The sequence below is a fragment of the Stigmatopora argus genome, chromosome 5 (assembly GCF_051989625.1).
Source record: "Stigmatopora argus isolate UIUO_Sarg chromosome 5, RoL_Sarg_1.0, whole genome shotgun sequence".
NCBI classification, from domain to species: Eukaryota; Metazoa; Chordata; class Actinopteri; order Syngnathiformes; family Syngnathidae; genus Stigmatopora; species Stigmatopora argus.
In genome coordinates, this window is record NC_135391.1 from 1,888,012 (window position 1) to 1,915,791 (window position 27,780).

At 41.6% G+C, this 27,780-nt stretch overlaps 1 protein-coding gene across 1 annotated transcript in view; it reads right to left on the minus strand.

The window, feature by feature from the left end:
- Positions 1-27,780, minus strand: part of fras1 (Fraser extracellular matrix complex subunit 1) — a 119,582-nt gene that overhangs the window by 16,771 nt on the left and 75,031 nt on the right. Inside the window, exons 22-53 of the mRNA XM_077600573.1 lie at positions 27,036-27,182; positions 26,113-26,253; positions 25,016-25,156; positions 24,809-24,949; positions 22,694-22,994; positions 21,882-21,966; positions 19,721-20,044; positions 18,998-19,157; positions 18,674-18,852; positions 17,860-17,976; positions 16,587-16,701; positions 15,879-16,016; positions 15,383-15,415; positions 14,892-15,023; positions 14,522-14,650; positions 14,092-14,351; positions 12,991-13,142; positions 11,339-11,501; positions 11,106-11,238; positions 9,659-9,843; positions 8,168-8,321; positions 7,671-7,937; positions 6,547-6,735; positions 6,366-6,485; positions 5,697-5,876; positions 3,626-3,750; positions 2,881-3,021; positions 2,574-2,804; positions 2,349-2,462; positions 1,419-1,575; positions 1,176-1,335; positions 60-228 (exon numbers count right to left, since the gene is read on the minus strand). Of these exons, the coding sequence (XP_077456699.1) occupies positions 60-228; positions 1,176-1,335; positions 1,419-1,575; positions 2,349-2,462; positions 2,574-2,804; positions 2,881-3,021; positions 3,626-3,750; positions 5,697-5,876; positions 6,366-6,485; positions 6,547-6,735; positions 7,671-7,937; positions 8,168-8,321; positions 9,659-9,843; positions 11,106-11,238; positions 11,339-11,501; positions 12,991-13,142; positions 14,092-14,351; positions 14,522-14,650; positions 14,892-15,023; positions 15,383-15,415; positions 15,879-16,016; positions 16,587-16,701; positions 17,860-17,976; positions 18,674-18,852; positions 18,998-19,157; positions 19,721-20,044; positions 21,882-21,966; positions 22,694-22,994; positions 24,809-24,949; positions 25,016-25,156; positions 26,113-26,253; positions 27,036-27,182 (5,183 nt within the window). The remainder of the gene's footprint in view (positions 1-59; positions 229-1,175; positions 1,336-1,418; positions 1,576-2,348; positions 2,463-2,573; positions 2,805-2,880; positions 3,022-3,625; positions 3,751-5,696; positions 5,877-6,365; positions 6,486-6,546; positions 6,736-7,670; positions 7,938-8,167; positions 8,322-9,658; positions 9,844-11,105; positions 11,239-11,338; positions 11,502-12,990; positions 13,143-14,091; positions 14,352-14,521; positions 14,651-14,891; positions 15,024-15,382; positions 15,416-15,878; positions 16,017-16,586; positions 16,702-17,859; positions 17,977-18,673; positions 18,853-18,997; positions 19,158-19,720; positions 20,045-21,881; positions 21,967-22,693; positions 22,995-24,808; positions 24,950-25,015; positions 25,157-26,112; positions 26,254-27,035; positions 27,183-27,780) is intronic.

The window sequence follows — 27,780 nt, forward strand, 5'->3', positions numbered from 1 at the left end:
CAAAAGATCAACGTTCAAATAGAAGAACGTTAAAAAAAACTGCATTTAATTGTGTTTACTTGTCCGGCGTATTCCACGTAGTCGTGCTGTCCGGGGCGCGATCCTCCATCACCCCCGGAGGTGGCGCTGCCTTGCTCGGTGCGACACAGCACAATGGCGTACTGGTTGAGGTTGCCAGTTCTCCTCACCGTCACCGCTACCGTGCCCGCCTTCTCTGATACGTTGTAACTGGCAACCGAAAAAAAATGTAAAAAAATAAAAGTTTTTTTTTTTTTTCTTGGGACAAAATACAGGAAATCAATGCAATTCTACTGCACTTATCACAGTGTTAATACTCCATAAAAATACATTCATTCATTTTCTTATCCTCACTAGGGTCGCGGGGGTGCTGGAGCCTACCCCCGGCTGACTTCGGGGCAGAGGCGGGGGACACCCTGGATTGGTGGTCAGCCAATCGCAGGGCACAAGGAGACAAACAACCAATCAGTCGTCACTAGGGGCAATTTAGAGTGTCCAATCAGCCTAGCATGCATGTTTTCGGAATAATGTAGGAAACCGGAGTACCCGTTGTGTGTAGTAAATGTTTTGTAGACTAGTATTAATATTTGATATCATATCTAATGTTTTTGACGTATTGTACACGGTACAATACACTTCCTAACATATCCTAGTGGTACCGGTACTGTACTTTTTTTGAGGGCCTACCTGTAAACGTTAGGCAGGCTAGTACTTATTATTACTGTAATTAGCTAATACAGTCATACCTCTACTTACGAATGCCTCTAGGTACGAACGTTTCAGGTTACGAAACTTTTGATATGCAAATGAGTGACTCGAGTTACGAAAAAAATCCAAGTTACGAAATCCCCCCAAAAAGTAAATGCATTTCCTTATCTGTTATTTTATTTAGAAAATATTTTCGGCCACTGAGGGAACAATTTCAGCGGCGCAGAGCACATTTTCATATGCTTTATTTATTTTTAAGACATTAATAAATAATGTAGTTATATTTTTTTCTCATTTTTGTGTGTTTCGTCACATCTTTCATACAAAATTGGGACATTTTGACCCATTTTAAAGGGTTTAGTTGGTAGTTTTGTGAGGACCGTTGAACAAATTAGAGAATTTACATATAAAGTACACCTCTACTTACGAAAAATATCTCACTTTCTCACCTTTTGTGCTCAAAGCTGATGAGCGACCACTGGATATGGAAGACGTTATCTCGGACCACGTTGGGCTTGCTGTCCTTCACCAGGAAGTGGAAGTTGTCCATGGTTTCCTGCGTACTCTCCTCGTGCAGGACGTAGCGGATCAAGCCCAGGTTGATGTCGGCTGAAGGGTTGGATACAATCGCAATCTTGAATTTAGCTCGACTTTGAGACGACAGCATTTTGGAAAAAAAGATTGGTCGCCACCTTGCGTGAAGGTGCTCACGCGGCTGCCACCACCGAGCGCCGCTTTCTTCTCGAGGAAGCCGTGCTTCGGTTCGGCGGTGACCTCGTACACCAGTTGCTCGTCGTCAGTGTCCGGGTCCACCGTGAGAAGCTCTTTTTTGCTGATCAGATTGGTCGCCTTTGGAGGGAAAACAGCAACAAGAAGCTCTCTTGAAACATTGAGAATATTGTACGGTTACAGATCAGCTTTTGTAATGAAGCATTCATCCCGACAGGGGGCGTCGTCGTGAATGCCAAATATGTAAATTCTAAATAGTCGAGGTTTCGTGTTGAGATTTTGTTGCCAGGTCGGGAAGGTGGGATGTTGCCAGATTGGGAGGGCTACTTTTTAATGTCTTTTTTTTGTATAAAGGACATTTTGGAATTGTTTCCTTATGAAAAGTGGATTTGTAGTTTGTTATTTATACTCAGAAAGAACTTAAGAAGACGGTTAATCAATAATTATTGCATTCATTGAAATGAAGATAACATTATAGTTTGTGAACTACATCTCGAATAATTACTTTTTAGCGATCTGTTTGTTGTTGTGTTGACTACTTGTTTATTATTATTATTTATTTGTCTGTTAGTTTGTTGTTGTCAGTTATGCCCTTTGTGGTGAAGCTCTAAATATCATTATACTTGTATAATGACAATAAAAAGCATTCAATTCAATCATGCTTATCAGGCAAACAGCATTCACCACTGCTAACATATTTTTTGGTAATATAATACTAAAACATATATTTTACATACATAAAATGTATCATTGGAAACTTTTTTTTTTAAATTCAAAAAGTCAGATTTTATAGTGCGAGTGGGCTGAGGACTATTTTACCAATCTGGCAACCCTGGTCAAGATCAAGGTTTTGAGGATTGTGACTGGAAAGTAGGGTTTTAAGTCCATCTGACCTTGTTGTCCATGTACTCCAGCCACTGCAATCCAAGGTTGGTGACAATCCGAGGCGTCCCGTCGTCCACCGGAAGAATTTCGATCTTGAACTTTTGCGGCGCGGCCGTCACGACCTGAAAAAACCAAAAGGATCACCATGACCTACTTTGCGACAGTCGTAGTAACAGGTTTAAGGCATCGATTTTGGGTTGCCAGATAACATGCCGACACCACCGCGTACTCGCCTCCTTGCCCCGCTCGTCACGGACGACAAAGAGCGCGTTGGTTCCGTCGGCCAGCGTGAAGGCGAAGGCGTCCTGCAGCGAGTTGGATCCGTCGTGGTTGTAGCTGATGCGGTTCTGGTAGACGTCGTCCATGCTGAAGGTGGAGGTGGGCCGGTAGCGCTGCCCGTTACCCGTGCGCTCGATGGTGCCGTGACGCGGCGGCTGCTCCACCGTGAAAACGATCCGCTCGGCCTGCCGCGTGGAACGCATAGCGGGTATCAAACCGAGGCCATTTTATACGGGGCCTTAAAATGGATCGGTCGCCAACCTCCGTGTCGGCGTCGGTGGCCTTGAGCTCAAACTCGGTGATGGTTTTCCTCACGCCTTCCTGAACCCTCATCCCAGCCACGTGGACGAGGGGTAGCGAGTCGTCCACGGGTTTGATGGTGATGTAGAACGTCTGCGCCACCTACGGAGCACGGCAAGAATTGCAAAAAAAATGTTGGCGTCATGAAATTTTAAGTGGTTAGCGTGTTGGCCTCGCAGTTCTGGGGTTAAAGGTTCGATCCCATGTTTGGTCCTTACCGTGTGGAGTTTGCATGTTCGACCCGGGCTTGTGTGGGTTTTCTCCGGGTACTCCGGTTTTCACCCACATCCACAAAAAATGAATGCTAGGCTAATTCTATGATAAATTACCCATAGGAATGAATGCGAGTGGTTGTACTTTGTCTCGTGACCTGCGATTGGCTGGCCGGGGTCTCCCCTTCCTGGTGCCCATAGTTGGCTGAGATATGCTCCAGCACCCCTGGTGACCCTTAGGCGGGTCAGAAAATGAATGAATGACATTTTAAGAGTGCGGTATGGTGGGATCATGTTTTGCAATTCAGTTCTGCGATCAGGGTTTCGAACCCAGGCTTGCGTGGGTTTTTTCCGGGTACACATCCCAAACATGTGTCATTGAACACGTTGAATTGTCCTCAGGTATGAGCGCAAGGATTTTTAAACATTATTACTTTATAGATTTTTAAAAAATATTGATCATGATTTGTGAAATGCGCAAAATGTGAGCTGACCTCATTGGTCCCATCGGAGACGGTGAAGGAGAACTGGTCAGCATGCTTTTCTTCCTCGCTGGTGTGGACGTACTGGACGCTGCGTGACGCCAGGTCGGCCTGCGTGAAACTGTCTATTCGCATGCCTGGATAAAAGATCAATAAACAAAATCTTGAAGATCACTTATTATTATTATTATTAAAAAAGCAGTATTCCGTCCAAGCAGACAAATTCAAAGCATGCCATATTTGCTAAAAGGGCGCCCCCCCTCAGACTCCAAAATGTCATCACATCAGCTACCGTGCAATTTGTGTAAAATAGGCTAATCCGTTACCACCTAATCATGTGATTCCTTCTCTGACCTTTGCGACCTTTGCCTTATAACCCCCAAAATTAAACGACATATTTTTGATTGATATTCCAAAAATATCTCGCAAATTGGATTACCAACAGTTAATTCGTTCTGGAGTTACCTTGAACACAAAAAGACAAACAAAGGCACAAAACCAAATGTTTATGTTATGTTACGAGCGCGTTGCCGTGCAAAAAGTCTCAAATTTTAGTACTATTAAACCACTAGTTATTTGTTACTTTGTTAATAGATGGCGAATTAGAACAAATAAAAATGTTTTTCCAATCCAATATCCTGTTTTGGGTGTTTTTTCAGAGGGTTATAACCAATTAATTTGTTTTTAGTTCATTTCTATGGGAAACGTTTGTTTGAGTTACGAGTAACTCGACATATGAGCTCAGTCCCGGAACGAATTAAGCTCGTATCTCGAGGTATTTCATTCTTTGTATTGTGACGGAAGGCAATAATTACGCGAGCGTTGAAAACGGCCCAATCAATTAGCTATTTCTCTCGTAGGATTTCAACTTTAATTGGGCCTGCTTTCCTTTGACAAATCAATTGGCCTCCGCGTCCTCGTTTCTCCGTCCCGCGTCGTCCTAACGAGACAATAAACGGCGCTCCGTCTGAGACGTCGGCCAATTAACGAGATCATTACGGAGCCTGCTCTCTCTTCTCTGATTGCAATTGCCATGACGCCACCTCGCTCTGTTATTTAGTCACAAAACGCTGCAAGATGTCTTATAATTGTGATTTTTTTTTTTACAGCCGTTAATGAGCTGCTGCTGGAGGCTGAAACTTGCTTTTTTCGCAATATTAATTGTCGTGGTAGGGAGGAAAATGAGAAAAGAGGCAGAAATTTAAAAAGTTGATCTGGAAGCGAGAACCCTGCAGATTTGGAAAATGACAATATTAAGATTTATTGCTTGAAATTGCATAACGTTTAACTCTTAACTCTAAGAATTCCTATGGTAAATTTAGAACAAAATAATTATTTTATCTACATTTTTGGGACTATTCTTGTTTTCTCTGTTATTTTAATAAATAAAAAAAGAAAATACAATAATTATCATTATAATATATATATTTTTTAAATGGACTGGTGGGTAAGTGGTTAGCATGTCGGTCTCACAGTGGGGGAACTGGGTTCAAATCCAGGTCGGCCCACCTGTGTGGAAATTGCATGTTCTTCCCGGGCCTGCGTGGGTTTTCTCCGGGTACTCCGGTTTCCTCCCACATTCCCAAAACATGCATGCTAGGCTAATTGTATGCTAAATTGCCCTTAGCAACGAGTGATTGGTTGTTTGTCTCCTCGGGCCCTGTGATTGGCTGGCCACCGCCACTGGCCCGAAGTCAGCTGGGATTGGCTCCAGCACCCCCGCGACCGTAGTGAGGATAAAGCGGTTCAGAAAATTAAATGAGATGATTATATTGCAGTCAAAGGCAGGCAAGGAATGAAATACAAAAATTAAAAAAAATTAAAAATAGTGTTATTAGAGGCCATAGTAAAATTAATTCGTTTTTAGTCAACTAAAATATTATTTCATAATCATACACAAAAAATGTTATATAACATATTATGGTTTAAAACTGAATTTTTCATGAACATTTTCCTAATTCATAATTTTAAAAATAATGGGATTGAGTTTAACGACTTCTTGGAAGGAGCAAAACTTCACCAAAATTAAACCCCATTGAGGGTCAAATGTGGAAGGTAGAAAAAAATGGAGGGCGGAGCCTACCGGGATTGGCGGCATGTTCCAGGTGTCCCAGACGGCTCTGCTTGGTGACCCGGAAGAGCAGCTCGGCCGGTTGGCTATCCTGGTCGCTAGCCGAAAGCTGCAACGTGGTCAGTTTCTTGGCCGAGTTCTCGTCCAGGACCAGGCCTTTGTTGACCGCCACGGACGGCGGCTGGCGGTCCTCTGCGGCGCAAAAAAATTAGACAAAAACTCAAGCATCGCCATTACAATTCTGATCTGTGCTTTCGATGATGCGCCAGTGGAGAAAGAATGTATTTTTGGGGGGAAATGACCGGTGACTGAGAAATACGAAAACAATGGGTATTTTTAAGTATTTTTTAAGAGGGGGAAAAATATTTTGAAAAAGAAAAAATTCGAGAAAAAAAAGCGAGTTGTCAATTTTTTTCACTTATTTAAAATCCATAAATGGATATTTTTAAAATCTAAATATGTTAAAAAATAAATCGATGATAAATGTTTTTCCCTTGCAAATAAAAAAAATGTCTATGTATTTTTCCTATGTGATTAAAAAACAAAATATATTTAAATAAATGTTTAAAAAATATTATTTTTGCAATTAGGGGTTCAAAAAGAGGATTTGGACAAAATTGAATGTTGACGCGTAAATGACAAGAAAATCGAAAATACGCTCAAAATTGGAATCCTTCGTACCGAGCACGCTGACGAAGAAGGACTGGTCGATGAGTTTGTTGCCCTCCGGGTCCAGCAGGTTGAACTTAAACGACTGACTGCCTCCTTTCTGGCCTTTCTCGTGGGTGTAGCGTACCAAGCCTGCCAACGTACGGGTCTTGAAATAAATGCTGTCATACTGATTGTTAGCATTGAAACCTACCTTTGTTGACGTCTTCCTGCGTGAAAGCGCGCACGGGACCCTTGACGGAAACCGTTTCCAGGGATCCGTCGTCGCCCAGTTGGACTTTGCCGCTCGGGGGGTCTTTGGTCAGGATGTATTGCAACTTTAGGGTGTCGGAGTCCAGGTCCGTGGCTTTCAGGTTCTGCTCGGTGATTTTGGATGAAGAGCCTGCCGGGGAATGAAAGGAGATTTTTAAACAATGATTTGGACAGCATTTTTTTTGCAATTTAGGGCATATTTTACACTAGGGAAGGCCATAGTTACCACCACCACTTCTACTACTAGCACTGCTGCTACTACTACTTCTACTACTATTACCACTGCTGCTACTACCAGCACCACTACTACTACTACCACTACTACCACCAATATCACTACTACCACTACTGCTACTACTACTGCTACCACTACTACCACTACCACTACTACTACTACCACCACCACCACTACTACTACCATCACTGCTAATGCTACTACTACTATTATTGCTACTACTACCACTACTACCACTACTACTACTACCACCACCACCACTACTACTACCATCACTGCTAATGCTACTACTACTATTATTGCTACTACTACCACTACAGCCACTACTACCACGACTACTACTATGACTACCACCACTACTACTACAACTACCACCATGACTACTACTACTACAGGCACTACTAGCACCACTACTACTACAGGCACTACTAGCACCACTACTACCACCACCACTACTACCACTGCTACTAGAACCACTGCTACTAGTATCGCTACTACCACTACTACTACTACCGCTACTACTATCATCAAAACTGTTGTCCCAGGATTTACTTTTGAAGTTTCTAAAGTATGAAGCCAAAAACCATACCCCCTCTGCTGGAATCTTTCCCCTGGAAAACAACATCAGTTTCAACTATGCAGAGGCAAACCGTTAAAAAAGTAGTTTTTTTCGGGCAGAATTTCACAAGTTTTGGACACGTGAGTCTTCCTGATGTATTTTTATACCATTCTATCACTAATTTAGCATGTAAAAATTAGACCCGCCCACTTCACGCCAATTGGCCCAACCACTAATCTTTTTTTTTAAAGTTTCCATGTGATTGACTGACCAGCAGGCAACTGCAGGCCCCTGTTGACGGTTAGGCGCGGCCCCTCGCTGCGGGTGACGTCCATGGTAAAGCGCAGTCGTCCCGTGGTTTGGGAATGGACGCCGTCGCTCACGCTGAAGGCCAACTCGTCCACGCCGCCGCTCGACATCTCGGGCGTGTAGACCAGCAGGCGGTCCAGGACATCCTGGTAGCTGAAGGTCGATCCCTGGGTCAGGACGCGTCCGTTCTCCAGCGGCTGCGAGTAGAACTGCCGCCGCCGAAGTTTACCTGTACAGGTAAAAATCACCGCGTCAATTGCTTGTTTTAGTTATGGATATTAATCATTAAATTTGATGATGGCTAGATGTGATACTGGTGTGTGGCCACGGCAAGCATTTGTGATGTTGCTCACGGGGGTCCTCAGTGTTGATTATATGGCCAAATATATGAAAAATTTGAGGTAAAATTGACCATGACGGCCCAAAAATAGCATTTTTCCAATGCGTAGCAAAACTGACCATAGGACGGCTTGCGAATGACGGTGAAGAGGATCTCGTTCTCCGGCGTGTCCTGGTCCAGGACGCTGAGGGACTCGTTGGTGACGACCACGCCCGAGTTTTCCTCCACGTGGATGCTGCTCACTGACACCAGCGGCTCGCTGGCCCGCTTGCCCTGAGAAAGTCGGCCAGGAGCGTGTTATTTCATTCGGACATCTCGGCCGCGGCGCCGTTCGTCAGCGGGTACGACGGGCGCTGATCGTTCGCACGTCGGCGCTAAGGTCACGCTTGACAACTGGGATCGATGGGGGCGCTTAAACATCTGTCACTCCTAAAATCAATGACCCGCTACCATCTAGCTCAGGGTCGTCCAACTCATTTTTCCCGGGGGCCAAGACGTCGTTACGGTTTGATGCTAACACCCAATCCAGTACTTGCGGGGGCCACTACTATCAACACCACCACTACTACCACCATAACTCCTACTGCTACTACTACTCCTGCTACCACTACTGCCAACACTACCAGCACCACCACCACCCCTACTACTACTACTACTACTACTACTACTACTACTACTACTACTACTACTACTACTACTACTACTACTGCTGATACAACTACTACTACTGCTGATGCAACTACTACTACTGCTGATACAACTACTACTACTGCTGATGCAACTACTACTACTGCTGATACAACTACTACTACTGCTGATACAACTACTACTAATACTACTACTACTACTGCTGATACAACTACTACTACTACTACTACTGCTGATACAACTACTACTAATACTACTACTGCTGATACAACTACTACTAATACTACTACTGCTGATACAACTACTACTAATACTACTACTGCTGATACAACTACTACTACTGCTGATACTACTACTACTACTACTACTGCTGATACTACTACTACTGCTGATACTACTACTACTACTGCTACTGCTGATAATACTACTACTAATACTGCTGATACTACTACTACTACTGCTACTGCTGATAATAGTACTACTAATACTACTACTGCGCTGATGCTACTACAACTACTAATACTACTACTACTGCGCTGACGCTACTACAACTACTAATACTACTACTACTGGGCTGATGCTACTACAACTACTACTACTGCTACTCCTGCTACTGCTACCACTACTGCCAACACTAAGACCACTACTACCACCACCACCACCACTACTACTAGTACTGATACTACTATTACTACTACTAATGCTACAACAACAACAACAACAACTACTACTACTGCTACTATTGCTACTACTACTATTGCTACTGCTACCGCTGCTACTACTACTACTGCGACTACTACTGCTACTCCTGCTGCTGCTATTACCACTACTACAACTACTACTACGACCACTACCATCAGCTACCACCACCACTACTATTATTCCATTTAATCTGGTGCGTCTTATATATGTTTATGAAACAAAGACTATTCATCACAATGTGGCTGAATTCGGGTTAGCACCTGGATGTCCACGTCGACGACAAAGGCCTCCGTCTGACTGTGTCCGTCGCTGACGTAGAAGCTGAAGGTGTCCCGGCCCGCCGGCTGGCCCGCGTGCTGCACGTAAAAGACGTGGTCCGACGTCAAGTCGTCCGCCGAGAACGGCGTGTCTGGCGTCACCGCTCGCGAACCTCCCGTCGATCCGCCTGTTTTGGCAAAAGTGTTCGTCAAGTGAAAAAAATAATGATTTGGGAGACCCGTATTTCCGAAACTCTGCTGCTGAATCGGCCTAGCGTGCATGTTTTCGGGACGTAGGCGGAAACCGGAGCACCCGGAGAAAACCCACGCAGGACCGGGGAAAACACGCAAACTCTACACAGGAAGCGGATTGAACGGCAGATGTCAGAACTGTAAAGCAGACACGGCGAGGCGTCAGTATCTTGTTATGATAGTAAACGGCAATGTGCCGTCATAATTTGATTGTCGGAGGGGTGAGCGCGTGGAGTCGCTTATCTGAAAAGGGACGACCCGCTCGGAATCTCAATCAGGACCGCTGCGGCAATCGCGCGAGCCAACGGAGGCGGGAGTTGGAAGGTGAAGGAATGCTGCCATTTTTTTAAATTGAGAGCTAAATGTTGCGGTCACACACAATTTCCCATACAATTCCTGCTTCAAAGGAAAAACTGGAGCACTTCTCGGTCTTTTCCCCACAGCTTCTAAAAACTATTTTTGGGGCTCTCCTGATTAGAAAATGTCAACAAAATGTCACCTTCCTAACTGCAATTGAGGGCGTCTTAAAAATGACCTTTGTGCACGGTAACGCGCTCGTAACATAACATAAATGAATTTAAATGAACTTGGATTACGATGCAGACACACTCCAAAATAAATTTAATCCAACCTTACACTAAACTTAATTCTAATTTGTTTTTAAATTTTGATACCTTTCTTCTCCCGGGTTGGCTCTATTGGCCCCGCCTCCACCCTGACTTTCAGATGCAACCTATCGAGGGTTGTTTGCTTTTGTCTTCCCTTCAAAATATTCCCAAAATGATGTAAACAAATGTCCTCACAATAGGAAAACGCACGACCACTTGCCAACCAGAATTAGTATATAATCCTCTCGTATTAGCGAACAAGCTCCGCCATTCGCACTGACTAACGGGAAAAAACACTGAAAAAATGCAAGGCTCCGCCCAGTGTTTGTAGAGACATTACACGAGGGAGTTGCGGCGAGAAAGACAGTGGCCATGATTTCCGCTGTATGCTCGTATATCAAAATTTGTCTCGTATCTCAAGATAAATATTTGCTCAAAAATTTACTCGTATCTCAAATTGCTGGTATGTCAGGGCACTCGTATGTCAAGGCACCACTGTATTGATTTACCGGAGGAAATTATACTGACTAAATTCCCAATGACGGATGCTAGCTAGGACCAAGCACTGTGCTAAAGATGTTAGCCCTCACCTTGCTTGGTGTTTTCAATATATCCAAATTTTGGGGGGCTGACGAGCCAGACTAGGAGGTTCTTCCCAGGTGTGTCCAGGTCGGATATGAGGATGTGATTGGTCGAGAGCTGTACGCGGCCGCCCTCCTGGACCTGCAACAGCGACAATAACAGCGTTTACACTTTGCGGCTAACGTGAAAATGATCCGAGTCATTTCAAGAAGAAAAACAATGAAATTAATTGCGCGCTAACCTTGATTCCGCTGCGCACGGTGACCGTGGGGGGCTGCTTGGCGTTGGGGGTGATGGTGATGGTGCACATTTGGTTGTCCAGGCGATGGTTGTCGCCATCGTAGACGACAAAGTGGAAAATATCCGTCACGGGTTGGTTGCCCGTTTCCAACGACGTGACGTATCTATCGGGAAATCGGAACAGAATTGACGTCTTTAGCGTCATTTTAACAATTTTTGACATGCAGTCACGGGTGTCATCAATATTTGTTTGCATAATAACTGGAGTTGTAAATAATTGTATTGTAGTGAATCCCGTTGGATGGAAAATTTGACATTGTAACTGGATTAAAAAGATATTTTCAAAGGTTTTCATTCTATCATAACATATAATACGATTAGAATGTACTGCATGATGCGCTACTTTATCCTCAGTGATTTGTATCATACATAGACGTTGTTATTATTTATTGATTTGTTTGTTTTTTGTTGTTATTTGTGCACTTCAAATATGGTGACGCTTCAAATCTCATTATTCTTACAATAATGTCAACCAAATCATTCAATTCAATTCAATAATATAATTCAAGCAAATCACATCAAATTTTTCTGCAATCGTGGTTACTAGTCATGAGTTACCGTATTTTCCGGACTATAAGGCGCACTTCGTTTGTCTGGGCCTGAGACTAATAAAAAAACCTTTTTTTTACTCTATATTTTTCATAAAACTGGTTATGTTAACCAACGCCTATTAGCCCGTTGTTTGCCATTTCACAATTGTTGCTTCAACATTTGTTTGTGCTTGTTTTTCCCTCCCAAAAATACGACTTATACTCCAATTCGACCTATGCATACTATATTTTCTTCTTCATTGTGTATTCCTTGGGGGGGCAATTTAGATTACCGTATTTTCACGACTATAAGGCGCACTTAAGTCTTAAATTTTCTCCAAAATAGACAGGGCGCCTTGTAATCCAGTGCGCCTTATATATGGATTTTTTTTTTTTAAATTGTCATTCATTGAGGGTGCGCCTTATAATGTGGTGCGCCTTATAGTCGTAAAAATACGATATTAGATTAGAACTTTATTTCATCCAGTACTTTGGGAAATTTCTTGGTTGCAGTAGCAAGACAGTAGCAAGCACAGACACAGAAGACATTGTAAACCTAGTTAAAAAACGTATATGTAAAATTTATACTCAGGTGCGACCTATAATCCGAAAATAGACTGTAATTACGTACCGCAATGCGTGCGAACTGCTAATTGAATATTATTGGAAATAGAATGAATCATAGCATAGCAAAATTGTATCCAAATGACTGTAGGAATGCGTATTTAAGCATATTGTAAATGTACGGCATCATTGCATAAACTTGACTGATGCGTTCACTCATCCCGTTTTAAATCGCAGTCTAATTAATTGGGGATTAACGACAACACAACAATTTAATCCCCGCAAAAGAACAAGAGCGTAAAATCGACGAGCGCTAATCCTCGTAGAACAATTAGCTGCACTTGTTCTTATTCGTCTCGCTTTCAAACCACGTTGACGTCGTCCCACCTGACTGTCATCATGTTCTTTTAATTGGATTTTTTTTTTCCTATTTTGGGACGGCTGAATCGTATTGCTGAGTTAAATGTACGGTAAAAGATGTCTTCTTTTTGAAACCCACCTGATGGCGCCGCGGTTAATGTCCTCCATGGAAAAAGTGGAGTATTCCCTCAGTTCCTGTGGTTCTCGCTGGTCCTCGGTCCTGGTCAAGATTCCGTACATGGGCACTGAGACCAGTTGGAGTCGGATCTGCTCATCTGGTGACGAGTCGTCCTAGGAATAAACCAATTGGAAACAAATCACTAAGGGTCCTAAGAAATATATTACATATTTCTCGCATATAAGTCGCCTCCTCGTATAAGCCGTACCCTTAAAATAGCCTTAAAATCGTTGAATTTGACAATTTCTCTCGTATAAGCCGCCCCCTGATTCACAATTTTCACCTCCATTTTCATGGTTTTAATAGGGAGTACAAATTTGTGTGTTACTTTGAAGGGGAAAAAACATTCACCGTATTTTCTTGCATATTAGCCGCCTCCGCGTATAAGCCTTACCCTTAAAAATGCCTTAAAATCGTTGAATTTTACTTTTTCTTCGTATAAGATGCCTCCTGGTTCACAATTTTCACCTCCATATTTATGGTTTTAATAGGGAGTACAAATTTGTGTGTTACTTTTAAGGGAAAATCGCAAGAAAAATCATCGCACGTTGTATTTCTAAGATACTGTATAAGTCAATTGCTAAATTGGACTGTTGCCTGAATGTAGACAAATTAAAAAAGGAAGTCATGTGAGCAGTACAACCAGGAAGTGTGTACATAGCAGTCTAATTTGTCATCTCTAGGTAAGATGGCGGCGCCCCGAGCGAGCAATGGGAAGTACAAGTTCGTTTTTTTCACATTTTATGCAAGATATGGTTTGTATTTTTTCTTGAATTTCATTCATAGACGTCAAAGTAAATTTTCTTTAGCGTTTTATATGTTTATCTTCTCTTTATTTTGAAATAAATGAACATATTAGCTGCATTATCTTGCGTTATGGCGTTTCGTTTTTGTCACCTTGCAGTTTCGTGAATGTCAAGTCTAATTTATGCGCATATAAGCCTTACCCTTGATTCACTCATCTTTTTTTAAGCAACAAATACGGCCTATATGCGAGAAAATACGCTATTTTGTCTTCAGTTTGAAATAAACACATCCCACGTTTCATTTCAGTTTACTCACCGTGTAGGCCAAATGCGAGCGTCCGATGACCGCGCTGCTTTTCTTGGTCACTTCCAGGGAAAAATCGGCGGCCGGGTCGGGCCGGGGCCCGGCTCCGCCCCCCGCGCCGGCCCCGCCCAGCACCGCCACGCGCACCACGGCAGTAGCCATGGAGATCCCGTCACTGACCGAGATGGTCAAAGCGTCATCCTGGCGGGAGAGGCCGGCGTGGCGGTACGTCAACAAGTTCCGGGTCACGTCGGCGAAAGTGAAAACGTCGCCTGGTGGGCGGGACAAAGAGGGTCAGTGGGAGGAGCTCAAGCTGCAGTTTGCGTTTTTTTTCGCCCGAGTTTCAGTTTGTGTGACCTAATAATACGGACAGTTGGGTAACGAATCGGGCTGCGCAGGACCGGAACTCTGTCGTAAACTGGTGGACTTTTTGGGGCCTCACCATTGGTCATCCTGAAGTGGGCGTCGCCCTGACTCTTCAGCAGCTCCCCGTGGACGGGAGCCTCCACCAGCTCCAACTCCAGCTCGTCGGGCGACGTGTCGGCATCGCTCACCGCCAGCTGCTGCCCGCCTGCAAGTAACGGATTACGGAGGAATTTAGAAACTCTGGTGCTATGTTACTAATTGAAAAAAAATTAAGAAAAAAATAAATAAATAAAAAAATAATTTAAAAAAACAAACTATATATATATATATATATATATATATATATATATATATATATATATATATATATATATATATATATATAAATGTATATACACATCATTTAGTACTAAATTGTTGTTTATAATTTTTTGGGTTTTCCTTACCTAAGGTGGCCTGCCCGCCCATGCCGACCTCCAGGAGGGGGTCCAAAACTTGGAACATGGGAGGTTGCTGGTGGTTGGACAGCAAGAGGATGGCAAAGTCTAACTCGGGAGTCGTGTGCTCGCCATCGGACACTTGCAAAATGCAAAAAAAAATGAATTAACCATCACAGACAGAGGGTTTAGTCAATATAATATTGTGCCCATAGTGAGCTGGGATAGGCTTCAGCACCTATGCATTTTGAATTTTTTCAATAATTATTTTATTTATCATTTTTTATTGACTGTCTGACTGTTTTTGTATTTTCTCCCCTCATTCATCAAAACAAAAGAATGTGGCAGTGGCAAAAATGGAGAAAATGAGAAATGCCAAGCAGTGGCAAAAAGACGGGAGAACAAGTGATGAAAGCCTTCCCGGGGGAAGACGTTAAGAGAATTTTTGAAAGGAGACAGCGGGTGGCGCTCATCCTAATTTCATGACAAGTTCTATTTACCTGTGAAGTAAACACTCAATGACTCGGGCAGACCTGCGGGAAATCAAAACAACAAATGGTCAACAATGGGATCAATTCAAATCCGTCAAAAACTCAACAAATGGCTGTAAAATACTATTTATGAACTATTAAAAAAATACTTTGAAATATAAATTGAAAATTATCTCCTGACAGTATTATGTTCTGACTTTAATCTCACAAGTCAGAATCTTAGCCCAGTTTTTTTGTTCTTCAGTGGCCCTTGTTGATCTCTCAGAAATATTATTTTTTAGATTAGAACTTTATTTCATCCCATATTTGGGAAATTCCCTTGGTTGCAGACACAGAAGACATTGTAGACCTAGTTAAAAAAAACTGGAGCCACACACAGCAAGTCCACAAGGTGGGGACCTTCTGCAGATATCAAGTTGATACACAAAATTCAACGTAAAAAATAACGAGCCTCTTCCTGTTAGCTACCGATAATCGTTGAAAATAAGACAAATCGGGTTCTTACCAATAAAGGAGTACTGATAGAGCTCCTGCAGGTGTGAAGGAGCTTGAGGAGGCCTGTAGATCATCTTGCCGTCATTCACGTCCGCCTGAGTGAAATGTTTGACCGCCACGTAGGGTCTGTCTCGGTGTTCGATGGCGCCTGGTGACAAAAGTGCTGTTTGAAACCTGTTTCTATTCAAGGGCTCCGATGAAAGAAGTCTGAACTTCTGCTTACCGTTTTGGCCCGAATATAAGACGATGTTTTTTTTTGCATTGAAATAAGACTGAAAAAGGATTGGTTGTAATAATCAAAAAATAAATAAATAGATAAAAGATGGTGCCAGATATCTTGAAAGTCAATACTGAAAACCTTGATGGTTTGTGCAGTAAATGCAAATTTGTTGTTTTATTACAGTAGATTGATTAATTTATATTTCAAAAACCAGAAGCTATTCATTTACAAATGTGATTACAATTTAGTTTATATATTTAAATGTTCACAAATATTTTTTCAAACTTGAAAAAGAGGTCGTCTTATATTTGGGCCAATGCGGTACCCCTTTTGAACATTTGGTTATATATATATATATATATATATATATATATATATATATATATAGTATTAAAATGTATATATATATATATATATAGTATTAAAATGCCAAATATTGTAATGTGTTGCCTCTGTTTAGTTGAATAGCGTTGTTGTAATAAAGAAGTGAATTAGTACCTTGCCCAGTCGGTACTGGTTTAGTGATGTTGTAGATGAGACGATCGCTGGGGGTCTCGGAGTCAACGAAGGAAAGAGCTGACGCTGTAATCTCCGTAACGCGATCCTCCACAGCCTGTTTCAACAAGTACGCAGTTTTTTTTCACAAAACTTGGACTAAAATTGACCCCAAAATTCAAGAGGTGCTAACGAGGATTCTACGAGTCACAACCAGGGGCGCAACCAGGGGCGAACCCCCACCACCCCCCAGGCCTGTTTTTCAAAGGATCATTAAATATCTCTTCCAGCATTAGCCCAGATATACTAGACCACATGTGTCAAAGTGATGGCCCGGGGGCTAAATCTGGCCCGCTGCATCATTTTGTGTGTCCCGGGAAAGTAAATCATGAGTGCCAACTCTCTGTTTTAGGATCAAATTAAAATGAAGAGTATAGATGTATATTAAATTTCCTGATTTTTCCCCCTTTTAAATCAATAATTGTCATTTTTTAATCAATTTTTTCTGTGTTTTTAGTTCAAAAATCATTTTGTAAAATCTAAAAATATATAAAGCTAAAATAAACATTGTTTTAGATCTATAAAAAATGGAATATTCAGGGCTTTTTAATCCAGTTCTTTTAATCAATTTATAAAAAATATATATTATATATAAAATGGTCCGGCCCACATGATATCAAGTTAATGTTAACGCGATCCCGCGAACCAACCCGAGTCTGACACCCCTGTACTAGACCTTCTTTAAAAGCTATTTTTTTATCTTCTTGGCTGTTTAGCTTAAGAAATAGCAGGTGTTAGAAATTCTGTGTTAGCACCAGATCTTGATTAGTATAAACAGTAAGGTAGTATAGATTAGAATGCTGTCATTCGTTGAAATAGTAGTACAATTGGGTATTCAAAATGATATGGTAACATTCTGTGATGCTAATTTGCTATGAATAAGTGACATTCTAATATCAGCGGCCATTTTTGTTGTTCTATTGGTTCATGATTTATCATGTATGTGTTTGGTGGACTTTGAAATGACAGTTGATGTTGTAGGGTGTGTATTTTGAGGAAAAAAATGTGATGAAGATTATTTGGGTTTAGGGGGCCCGGTCATATTCCTTGCCCTTGGCCTGACTCTGATTTGTTCAGCCACTGGTCACAACCGTGACCAGGAACAAAAGTACATTTTCTGTCCACTTTTTGAGTCGGAAGAAATCCTTCAATACGGTGCGACAGTCTATCAAATGTACCCATTTGACAAGAAAAAGAATGCGGTGTTTGTGCTTACTGTGACTTGGAGATCGCAGTCCGGGGCGAGCTGGGGAAATCCAGGGATTTGTGGTAAGACTCCAATTGTGAAAGTCTGCGCTTCGCTTTGCGTGGCGGCGGCTGCCTCGGTGGACACCTGGAAGGAGAACATTTTACCCAGCTGAAAAAACACACACACATAGCCTGTACACAATTTTAGCGCTTAATTTTCCCTTCAAAGTATTATTTGTACTCCTTATTAAAACCATGAATATGGAGGTGAAAATTGTGAATCAGGTAGATGGCTTATATGCGAGAAAATTTAAAATTCAATGATTTTAAGGTAACGTTTAAGGGAGCGACTTACGCATGGGGGCGGCTTATACGCGAGAAATGGTCAAATTCAATGATTTTAAGGCAATTTTAAGGATGCGGCTTATACGTGGGGGCGGCTTATATATGAGTAAATATGGTAAGATACCATGTGATTAGCCGTGTCCTCATCGCACCCAATACAGCTATTATTTGGGTATCCGACAAGGTCGGACTTGACCCAGTAGTGTGTGTGTGTGGGTGTGTGGGTATGTTTTTATGTCTTTAGAAGCTAATAATCGGAACAGAGCATCGTGTAAAATTTGTAACCCGAAGATTTCTTGAGTATGTACCACCAGGGCTCACTTTAATACCAAAAGATGATTGGTCATTTACTGGTTGTTATTTTTTTAGTGATGGAAAAAACACGGGTTGACTACATAGCAAATTGGTCGCTGGAAAACACCGAATCCCACGATCTGTCACGAATTGCCTAAGGTCGACAAGGAAATTGCTTCGACGACAACCGAGCGTTGGCCAACCTGGAAGAGGAAGGAGTCGGCCGGGGTGCCGCTGCCAAAGTGTCGGTACCACACGCTACCGTCGTCCACGTCCTGCTGGGTGAACGAAGTAGTGGCGGTGAAGCCTCGATCGTCCGTCAGCGTCGGGTTCCAGCCTTCGGGTGGACCGTCGGCCGGCATGGACGCCAGCACGACTTCACCTAGAACCGAAAACGGGACCGCTCGTGTTAGATGTCCACTTATTACATTCAAGAATCCTGCTACATTGCAGGAAAACTTGAACACACGTTAGCGCAATTTTTCCATCCCTTAGGTAGCATAACATAACAGTTAAATGCATTTTACCATATTTGGGGAATCCGCCAGAGTCCAGGATGGTGTAAACAACGTCACCCGCGTTGACCCCCTCGTAGTAGGCGTGCAAGTGTTTGTTGCCAAGTCTCACCGTCCCGCCTTCTTTCACCCACGTGACCGGAATGGAGCGCAGTTCCGGCGAGCGGCGCACCTTCAAGAATTTACGTGATAACGTGGATGAGTAATTGAAAAGTTTCGCAAACATGAACAGAATCCTCAAAACGGTCCAGATGGTTCCAGTTTGAAATATAAATGTATTTCAAATGCAACCTTCTGCTAGCGCCAGTGAACGTAGCCTAGCATATGGCACGCGCCGACATGTTGTCAAGTGGAATATTCGGGAAGTTAATGGGAAAAACTTTCAACCAATCAAGAAGGAGCTCGCGATGTGGAGGGTTTTAATATTTGAAGACTGAATTCAGGTTTTAGGCAAAGGTTTGAGACTCAAACAGAGCCTCACGATTGGGCGACGCCTTGAAATAGGGTTATTGAAGTCCCACTGTCAAAAGTTTTGGAACACCAAATGATTGAATCCTGTCAAAAAGTATTCAAAAATAAATTATCAAGATTTCCACAGATGCATGACTTCTGAAATTGTACAATAAAATAATTTAAGTGACAGTTGTCCTCTGCATAGTAGAAAGTGACGACACAATGGAGACTTTAAATAACGGTCGGGGAATCATCCCGACCTCGGTACGACTTCATACGTACCTTATGGCTGACTTGAACCCGAAGCAGAACATTAAGGTAGCTATGTCCGTCGTTGACCTGCAGCACCAGGTGGTCCTGTCCCTCCCCCGAGCCGTCGTGCACGTACTGGACTCGCTCCCGAGAAAGCTCCTCCAGCTTGAAGCGGCTGAGGGATCGGTCGCCGTGGACACGGGTCAGGCGGCCGTGACGAGGAGGCTCCAGAACCATCACCAAGACGTCCGCCGGGTTGTCGGGATCGTCCACGAGGAGGGTGGACTTGGTGATGGTTTGCGTCCCGCCGGGATTGGCCACCGACAGGGGGGATAACGCCAGCACCCTTGGAGGCTGTAAATCAAAAATGGGGCGCAAAGGCAAAGTTATTGGACAGAGTAAGTAAATAAATAAGTAAGTTTCAATCTGGCAACCCGCGAGAGGAATTCCAGGTTGTTGTTGTTGACAGTTCTGAATAGAACGTCTCTCAAAAAAACGAATAAAAACTGCAAAACCATTCAAAAACCTTTACTATTGTGGATTAAAAATGGGACAACATTTGAAAGAATAATACAAATATAGAAAAAAAAATAGTCAAAATATTCGAAGATTAAAATGGCAATTTGGCTGGAAAAAAATCCTGTTTTTGCTTTTCTGTTCCTCCCTAGTATTTTCCCTTCATTTGATGAAAGGGTCGCGGGGGGTGCTGGAGCCTATCCCCTCTGACTTGGAAGGAAAATGTAATATACATCTATACTCTTCGTTTTAATTTGATCCTAAAACAGAAAGTCGGCACTCATGATTTACTTTCTCGGGCCGCACAAAATGATGTGGCGGGCCAGATTTGGCCCCCGGGCCGCCACTTTGACACCTGTCCTAAAACAAAGCCGGGATGCAGAAGGTCCCGTGACAAAATGTCTTCCCCTTGGGAGCAATTACCTCCCGCGGACAGACAGCCGAGCCCCCGGGCGACCACTCAAATCCCTGCCGGCTTGTCTTTCCACCGCGGCAAAACAAGACGGCAAGTGACAAGAGGGCAAACAAGTAAATCCCCTCCCCAGGCGAACCGGGGGGGGGCTTGACCTTGTCTCGCCGAGCTCCAGGTGAGCGAGGGCGGGCCGGAGGGGAGCGTCGTTTGACGAAGAGCCGTCACGGACGCTCGCGGGGGTGGCGGATCCTTCCGGCGCCTGCTCTCGGCTGCCGGCTGCCAGCAAGGTTTGTTTTTCTTGGCTTTGGAGCTGCCGGCGCTTTGAAGGCACTGCGGGAGGCGCATTTTGTGCGCTTTGTGATTTTCAAAACACGGCGCTAATCAGGACGCACGGGGTGCCGTGAGTACGGTCAATGTTTCAACTCGATTTGAGGGGTTGAAAAGACTTGAAATCAAGGCAATTAATTGGAGACAACCACCTTGAAAGTTTGGCAAACACGTTGGACGTCAGAAAAGTTAAGATTTTTGAGCAGAATATGCACAAGTATAGAATAAATAGATGACCGTATTTTACGGACTATAAATTGCACTTTTTTATAGGTTGGCTTATGCCTAATACTCAATTGCAACTTATGTTTTTTTTTTGTACAGCCTGTTATATATATATATATATATATATATATATATATATATATATATATATATATATATATATATATATATATATATATATATATATATATATATATATATATATATATATATATATGTGTGTTTTTGTATACAGCCTGTTATTTATTTTTCTTTTTTTTAAGGCTATAGGTATGTGAAATTTTTTTAACTGATGGTTATTTAGCCTCGTTTTGCATTTTACTATTATTTTCAATGCCTGTTTGTTCTTGATTTGTGATCTAATAAAAAATAGCCATTGCAAAAATGTGATATTATTTATTATCATTTGATTATTTTGTTTATTGTTGTCATTTGTGCACTTCCCTACTTATTTATATTGCGGCGACATATTATGTTGACCACTCATTTATTCATTATTTTTAATGTATTCAGTTTTTTAACTTATTTTTGATCATTTATTTATTTGTCTGTTTGTTTGTTTGTTGTTATTTGTGCACTTTGTGGTGAAGCTTTAAATCTCATTTTAAGTGTATAATGACAATAGAGCCATTAAATTAAATTCAATTCAATTCAATGTGTCGTCCCCAAAATTATGGATTAAAATAAGAAAAAATGGTGTTGACGTCCTACCTGCATGGAGAGGGCTTGAACGTGAACCGTTTGGGTTTCAGACAAAAACTGAGGGTCGGCCACTCGCAAACTGAATTCACCGCTCCTAGAGAGGATCAAACAAAATACGTCAATTTTTAAGTCAGAAAAAACACAATCATTTATCAGGTCAAGACAGGAAACACTTGAATTTGCCATTTTTTTTGGTGAGTAAGTAAGCAGAGGTGTACTTTATATGTAAATTCTCCAATTGGCTCCACGGTCCTCACACAACAACCAATGAAACCCTTTAAAATGGGTCAAAGTGTCCCAATTTTGTATGACTTTGATGTGAGGAAACACACAACAATTTGAGAAAATTATTGGCAAATGATTTATTAATGTCTTAAAATAAATAAAGCATATGAAAATGTGCCCTGCGCCACTGGCCGTTATAGATATATAACCCGTGTTTGTCCGCCAGATGGCAGCAAAAGCCCGTTCTACTAGGGCCGAAAGCCGTCCACTTTGTAGTACATTTTAGACTTTTACGTGCGCCCTAGGTGTGTGTGTGTGTGTGTGTGAAAATATGTACCACGTTGCATTTGTAGTTAATTGCTTAATAAAGGAAATTCAAAATAAAATCACGGATAAGGAAATGCATTTACTTTTTAGGGGATTTCGTAACTTGGATCTTTTTCGTAACTCGAGAAACTCATTTGCATATAAAAAAAAATTGTAACCTGAAACTTTCGTGCCTAGAGGCATTCGTAAGTAGAGGTATGACTCTACATTGCTATTTTTACCTGGGGAGGGGCGGAGCCACAAAATCAGGTCACTCCAAATAACCTCACCTGGCTTTTTCCTTGTGGTGTTCAAAGTGGACTCGACCGCTTTCCAACTGGGGCCAAGTAAACGAGTCCAGCTCGTTCAATTCTCGGTCCTGGTCCTCCTGGTCCTGGTCCTCGTCCTCCCGACCCCCTCCAAAGACAATCAGACGCCCGTTGCTGGGTCGCCGGACGAGCCGGACCGTCAAATCTTGCAGCGGGGTGTCGGAGTCTTGGACTTGCAGCAAAGTTGGACTGAGCGGGATTGAACCGCCGAGAGGAACCTGGAGGGAACCGTTGACGTGGACTGTGGGCGGGCTGCTGTTTGCTGGGGGAGGAGCCAAAAAAATAGACATTTCACTTTTAATTAACCACAGCGTTTTAGTGACTAGCGCCCTCTGGTGTTGTAATGGAGAAATGAAAAAGAATGTAGGCTGAACTCAAGCTTCTTGTTTGCAATTATATTTGTATAATAAAAAAATAGTAATTCAATCAAATGTTCATATAAGAATTAAATATTGATGTAAACAAATTTAATGAAGTCAATAGAATAAAACTTGCATATTTAAGTACACATTGAAATGAATAAATATATTTTTAAACAAACAATAAAGGGATAATTTAGAGCGTTCAACCATGCATGGGAGGGAATGGGAGTACCCTAAGAAAACCCACAAAACTCCAAACAATGATGACGGACCTGGTATCGAACCCTTGACCCCAGCAGTGTGAGCCCAACACGCTAACCACTTAAAAAAAAAAACAAATATGCCTTAAATTGCCCATTTTAGGACGCCGTCAATCAATCAAAAATATAAATTCATTCAATTTAATAACAATGAGGATTTCATCTTGCACAATCTCGCTGTGGTTTTAATATTTCTTCCATACATTGTTTTATTTTTAATTTATCGTTTGAGGTGGGTGGCGGATCTCGTATTCCCGCCACATTCCCCGTCATTAAAATTTTACGAGCAAAGTCAAGCGTAATTTGTTTTCCTCGCCGACGCCGAGCACGCTTTATTATTCGACGCTAGCCTCGTTTAAAAACCCACGTTGCATACCTGAGCTCACCTGTCTGTCAAGCACTCCATTTATTTTTCCAAGCGATGCGTTCAGGTCGCCTGCGTAATTTATGACTCCTCTTCAATGAAATTGGCAACTCCATATAATGTTTATTTTTAATGATTTCTAGTGTAAATTCATGTAAAATACCCGCTGAATTTGCCTAGCAACAGAACAGATTGGACGTAAAAACAATAATAGATGATAAAAAACAAGTTGATTTAATTGAGTTTTCTATGTTGCGATGTTTTTTGTTTTTTGTGGGATGATTAGTCACATGTTAGTCAATGTAATTGTACGGGTGAAACGTACAATCTTTCACGGTCTTCTCGGGAAATGGTGAAAAATTGTCAGCCCGCGGCTTGAAATAACACAACAGCTTAAGACCACAGGAGTGTTTCCTTTTTTTTTTCTTGTGTTGATGGACATGTGCTCATTTAACAAGAAATAGCAAGACGGTGATGTATTCAATGTGCCAAATTTCTAATGCAAAGACTAAATCCAGCCTCCGGGGGGTCGGTTTTACTTAGTACAGATTAGGGGGGGTCAATGTATTAAAGAGGAAGAAATAGCAGATCCAAGTGTCGTTTTTTTTCCTAAATTTGAACAAAGATATCCAAAATAATCAAATTTATATGATAGGGTTATTAGTGATTTTTATTTTTATTTTTTTTTTTTTGTTAAATTAGTTGTTACATTACGAAATTTGGTTGAGATGAAACACTATTTTTCAGAGTGGTGTATTAGTCACATTTTTGAGGGAATTTATTTGATCAAATCCAAAGGAAAGAATAGATTTCGTCTATAAAGGCATTGAAAAGAAAAATATATATAAATAAAAAAACTAGAATTTAAGCAACAACAGGTTGAATTTAATTTTTTACCCTTATACGCAAGAAATTGTAAAATTAAACAATTTTAAGGCAATTTTATGGGTGCGGCTTATATGCGAGTAAATACAATATATTAAAAATAATAATAATTGCAACTTATAGTCCAGAAAATACGTTACACATCTCTCATAGGTAGATTCCGGGAAATATGCGTGTTAAGGAAGCAAAAAAAAAAGATGCTTACCACGGCAGATTCTACTTTTTGGATCCGCGTAGTAACCAGGTCCACAGTCGGGGGTGCAGTATCCCTCCATGAGGTAACTCCGTGGACCGCAGGCTCGGCAACGTCCGACGCCGTCGCACAGGGCGCAGTCGGTGGAGCACTCTGAGAAAACCAACGGCCATCATTTCAGAAATGCACCTGCGTTAGGATGTGTGGGAAAGCGCTTACGCTGGCAAGAGTGTGTGTCGGTGTTTGGGAAATAGTTCTTGCCGCACTCGAGGACGCACTGCCCGAGGAAGGTGAGGTGAGGAGGCTGGCATCGTAGGCATTGCCCGGGACCGCTGCACTCGGCGCACGTTTCGTCGCAGTCTGTAAAATTAAAAAATAAATATTAAATATTAAAAATTAAAAATTATACATTAAACATTAAATATCAGATATCAAATATTAAACATCTAAAATCAAAAATCGAAAATCAAAAATCAAACATTAGTAATTAAAAATTAAATATTAAAAATTACAAATTACACATCTAAAATCACAAATCGAAAATTAAAAATTACAAATCTAAAATCACAAATTAAAAATTAAAAATTACAATTCAATTTAAACAATTCTAGAATTGAAATCAGGAAAAAAATTAAAAATCTATAATGACATTGTTTAACCGTTTCAGTGTGAGGGGAAGCGTGCGGGAAAAATGTGGGTATTAATAATCGTTATTTATTAACATGAATCGTTTTGAAATCATCATAAAAGCGTATAAATGACTACAAGCTTCATAAAAGCTACATTCCTTCATTTATTTTCTTTATCCTCACTAGGGTCGCGGGGGGTGCTGGAGCCTATCCCAGCCAACTACGGGCACCAGGGGAGGGACATTCTAAATTGGTGGCCAGCCAATCACAGAGCACAATGAGACAAACAACAAATCACTCATAGCTGGGGCAAATTTAGCCTACAATTAGCCTAGCATGCTTGTTTTTGGGATGTGGGAGAAAATCGGAGTACCCGAAGAAAACCCACGCAGCCCGGGGGAATGCGCAAACTCCACAGAGGAAGATGCGAACCTGGGATCAAACCCTCGATCTCTAAACTGTGAGGCCGACCCGCTAACCACTGGACCAGCTACATTAATATGACTTAAAATGAACAAAAATGGAAATGCAGTTCACTTTGCAGACGATATTACAGTAATTAAGTCATTGCGTGCTAGTGAAACTAATTGAGATGAGGATTAAGTCCAGGAATTTTGCCACATTTAGTTGCAAGAGTGCAATTGACTAAGATGGAAGAAACATGGAGAGTTTGGCGAAGGAACTGACCAAGACATCCGTCTCCGTGGCGATAAGATCCCGGGGGGCAGTGGCGGGCGCACGCGCCGTCCCGCAGCACGTGGCCGTCCATGCACTGCAGGCAGTCGGTGCGGAGCGGACCTCGGCAGGCGTTGCAGCTCCAGTCGCACTCTGAAAAATGAAAGTGACAAAATGCCAGTAGGCTGATATGATCGCCATTTGATACTATTTCAATACCTGCTTATCAAAAAATGTCTCCAATACAACCATCTCATCTCAACTCATTTTCTGAAACGTCTCTACGAGCACTGGGCGGAGCATTGCATTGTTTTTTTCCAGTTAGTCAGTGCAGAATGGCGGAGATTGCTCGCTAATACGAGAGGAGTATATACTACTTTTCGTTGGCAAGTTGTCGTGCGTTTTCCTATTGTGAGGACATTTGTGTGCATCATTTTGGGAATATTTTGAAGGGAAGACAAAAGCAAACAAGCCTTGATAGTTTGCATCTGAAAGTCAGGGTGGAGGCTGGGCCAATAGAGCCAACCCGGGAGAAGAAAGTACTAGTATACATTAAAATAAAGACTAGTTATTGGTTACTCTGTTTAATAGATGGCAAATTAGAACAAATATAAATGTTTTTCCAATCCAATATCCCGTTTTTGGTGTTTTTTTTCAGAGGGTTGGAACAAATTAATTAGTTTTTTGTTTATTTCTATGGGAAACATTCATTTGAGATATGAGTAAATTGACATACGAGCTCAGTCCCGGAATGCATTAAGCTCGTATCTCAAGCTACCACTGTATATATAAGTTACACTGAAGTTGGAGGCCCAGTGAAACTACAAAAAAGAAAAGTGAGACTTCTAGTCCGGAAAATACGGTATTTTGTCTATGTAAGTTTGGTGATTGGTCTTTGTGTTTTTCTGCCAGAATTGGACACGGGTGGGTGTTACCTGTGCAGGTGCGCGTGGTGGTGTTGAGGTAGTACTGCTGAGCGCAGCTTTCGTACTGGCACTCGCCGAACAGAAGCACTTTGGCGGGGTCGCGGCACGACGTGCAGGCGTCCGACCCGTCGCACGTCAGGCAGGCCGGCGCGCAAGCTGCGGGCGACAACGCAGAATAAGTTTGGGGGAAATCTTATAAGGTGCTATTTCATTCGTTTTTGGGGGACTTTTTTGTAGGAAAATTAAGAAAATTAACATTTTTGGCAATTAAATTAGTTCAAATGGACTATTAAAAAAAATTAAGTTGTGGTTTTCATACTGTCATACTATACATAAACATAATCATGCTATTCCTTTTGAAAGTCATTTTATGACATTTAGAATTAAGATTTTAGGGGAGAAAAAATTTAATAATAATAAATAATTTTTTTTTTAAGTACTGGTACTACCTTTTTAATGTATCAGTATAGTTATATAGTATATTATACTAGGTATATATAGTATGTAGAAGTATTTCTTTGTAAAAAAGAAAAATTCATTATTTAAATATAGCATTGAATTTCCTTAATTAGCATTAGTGACATGGATAGAATTTCTTTTGAAAATATTCAATTTGTATATATATATATATATATATATATATATATATATATATATATATATATATATATATATATATATATAATTTAAATATAGCATTGAATTTCCTTAATTGGCATTAGTGACATGAATACAATTTATTTTGAAAATATTC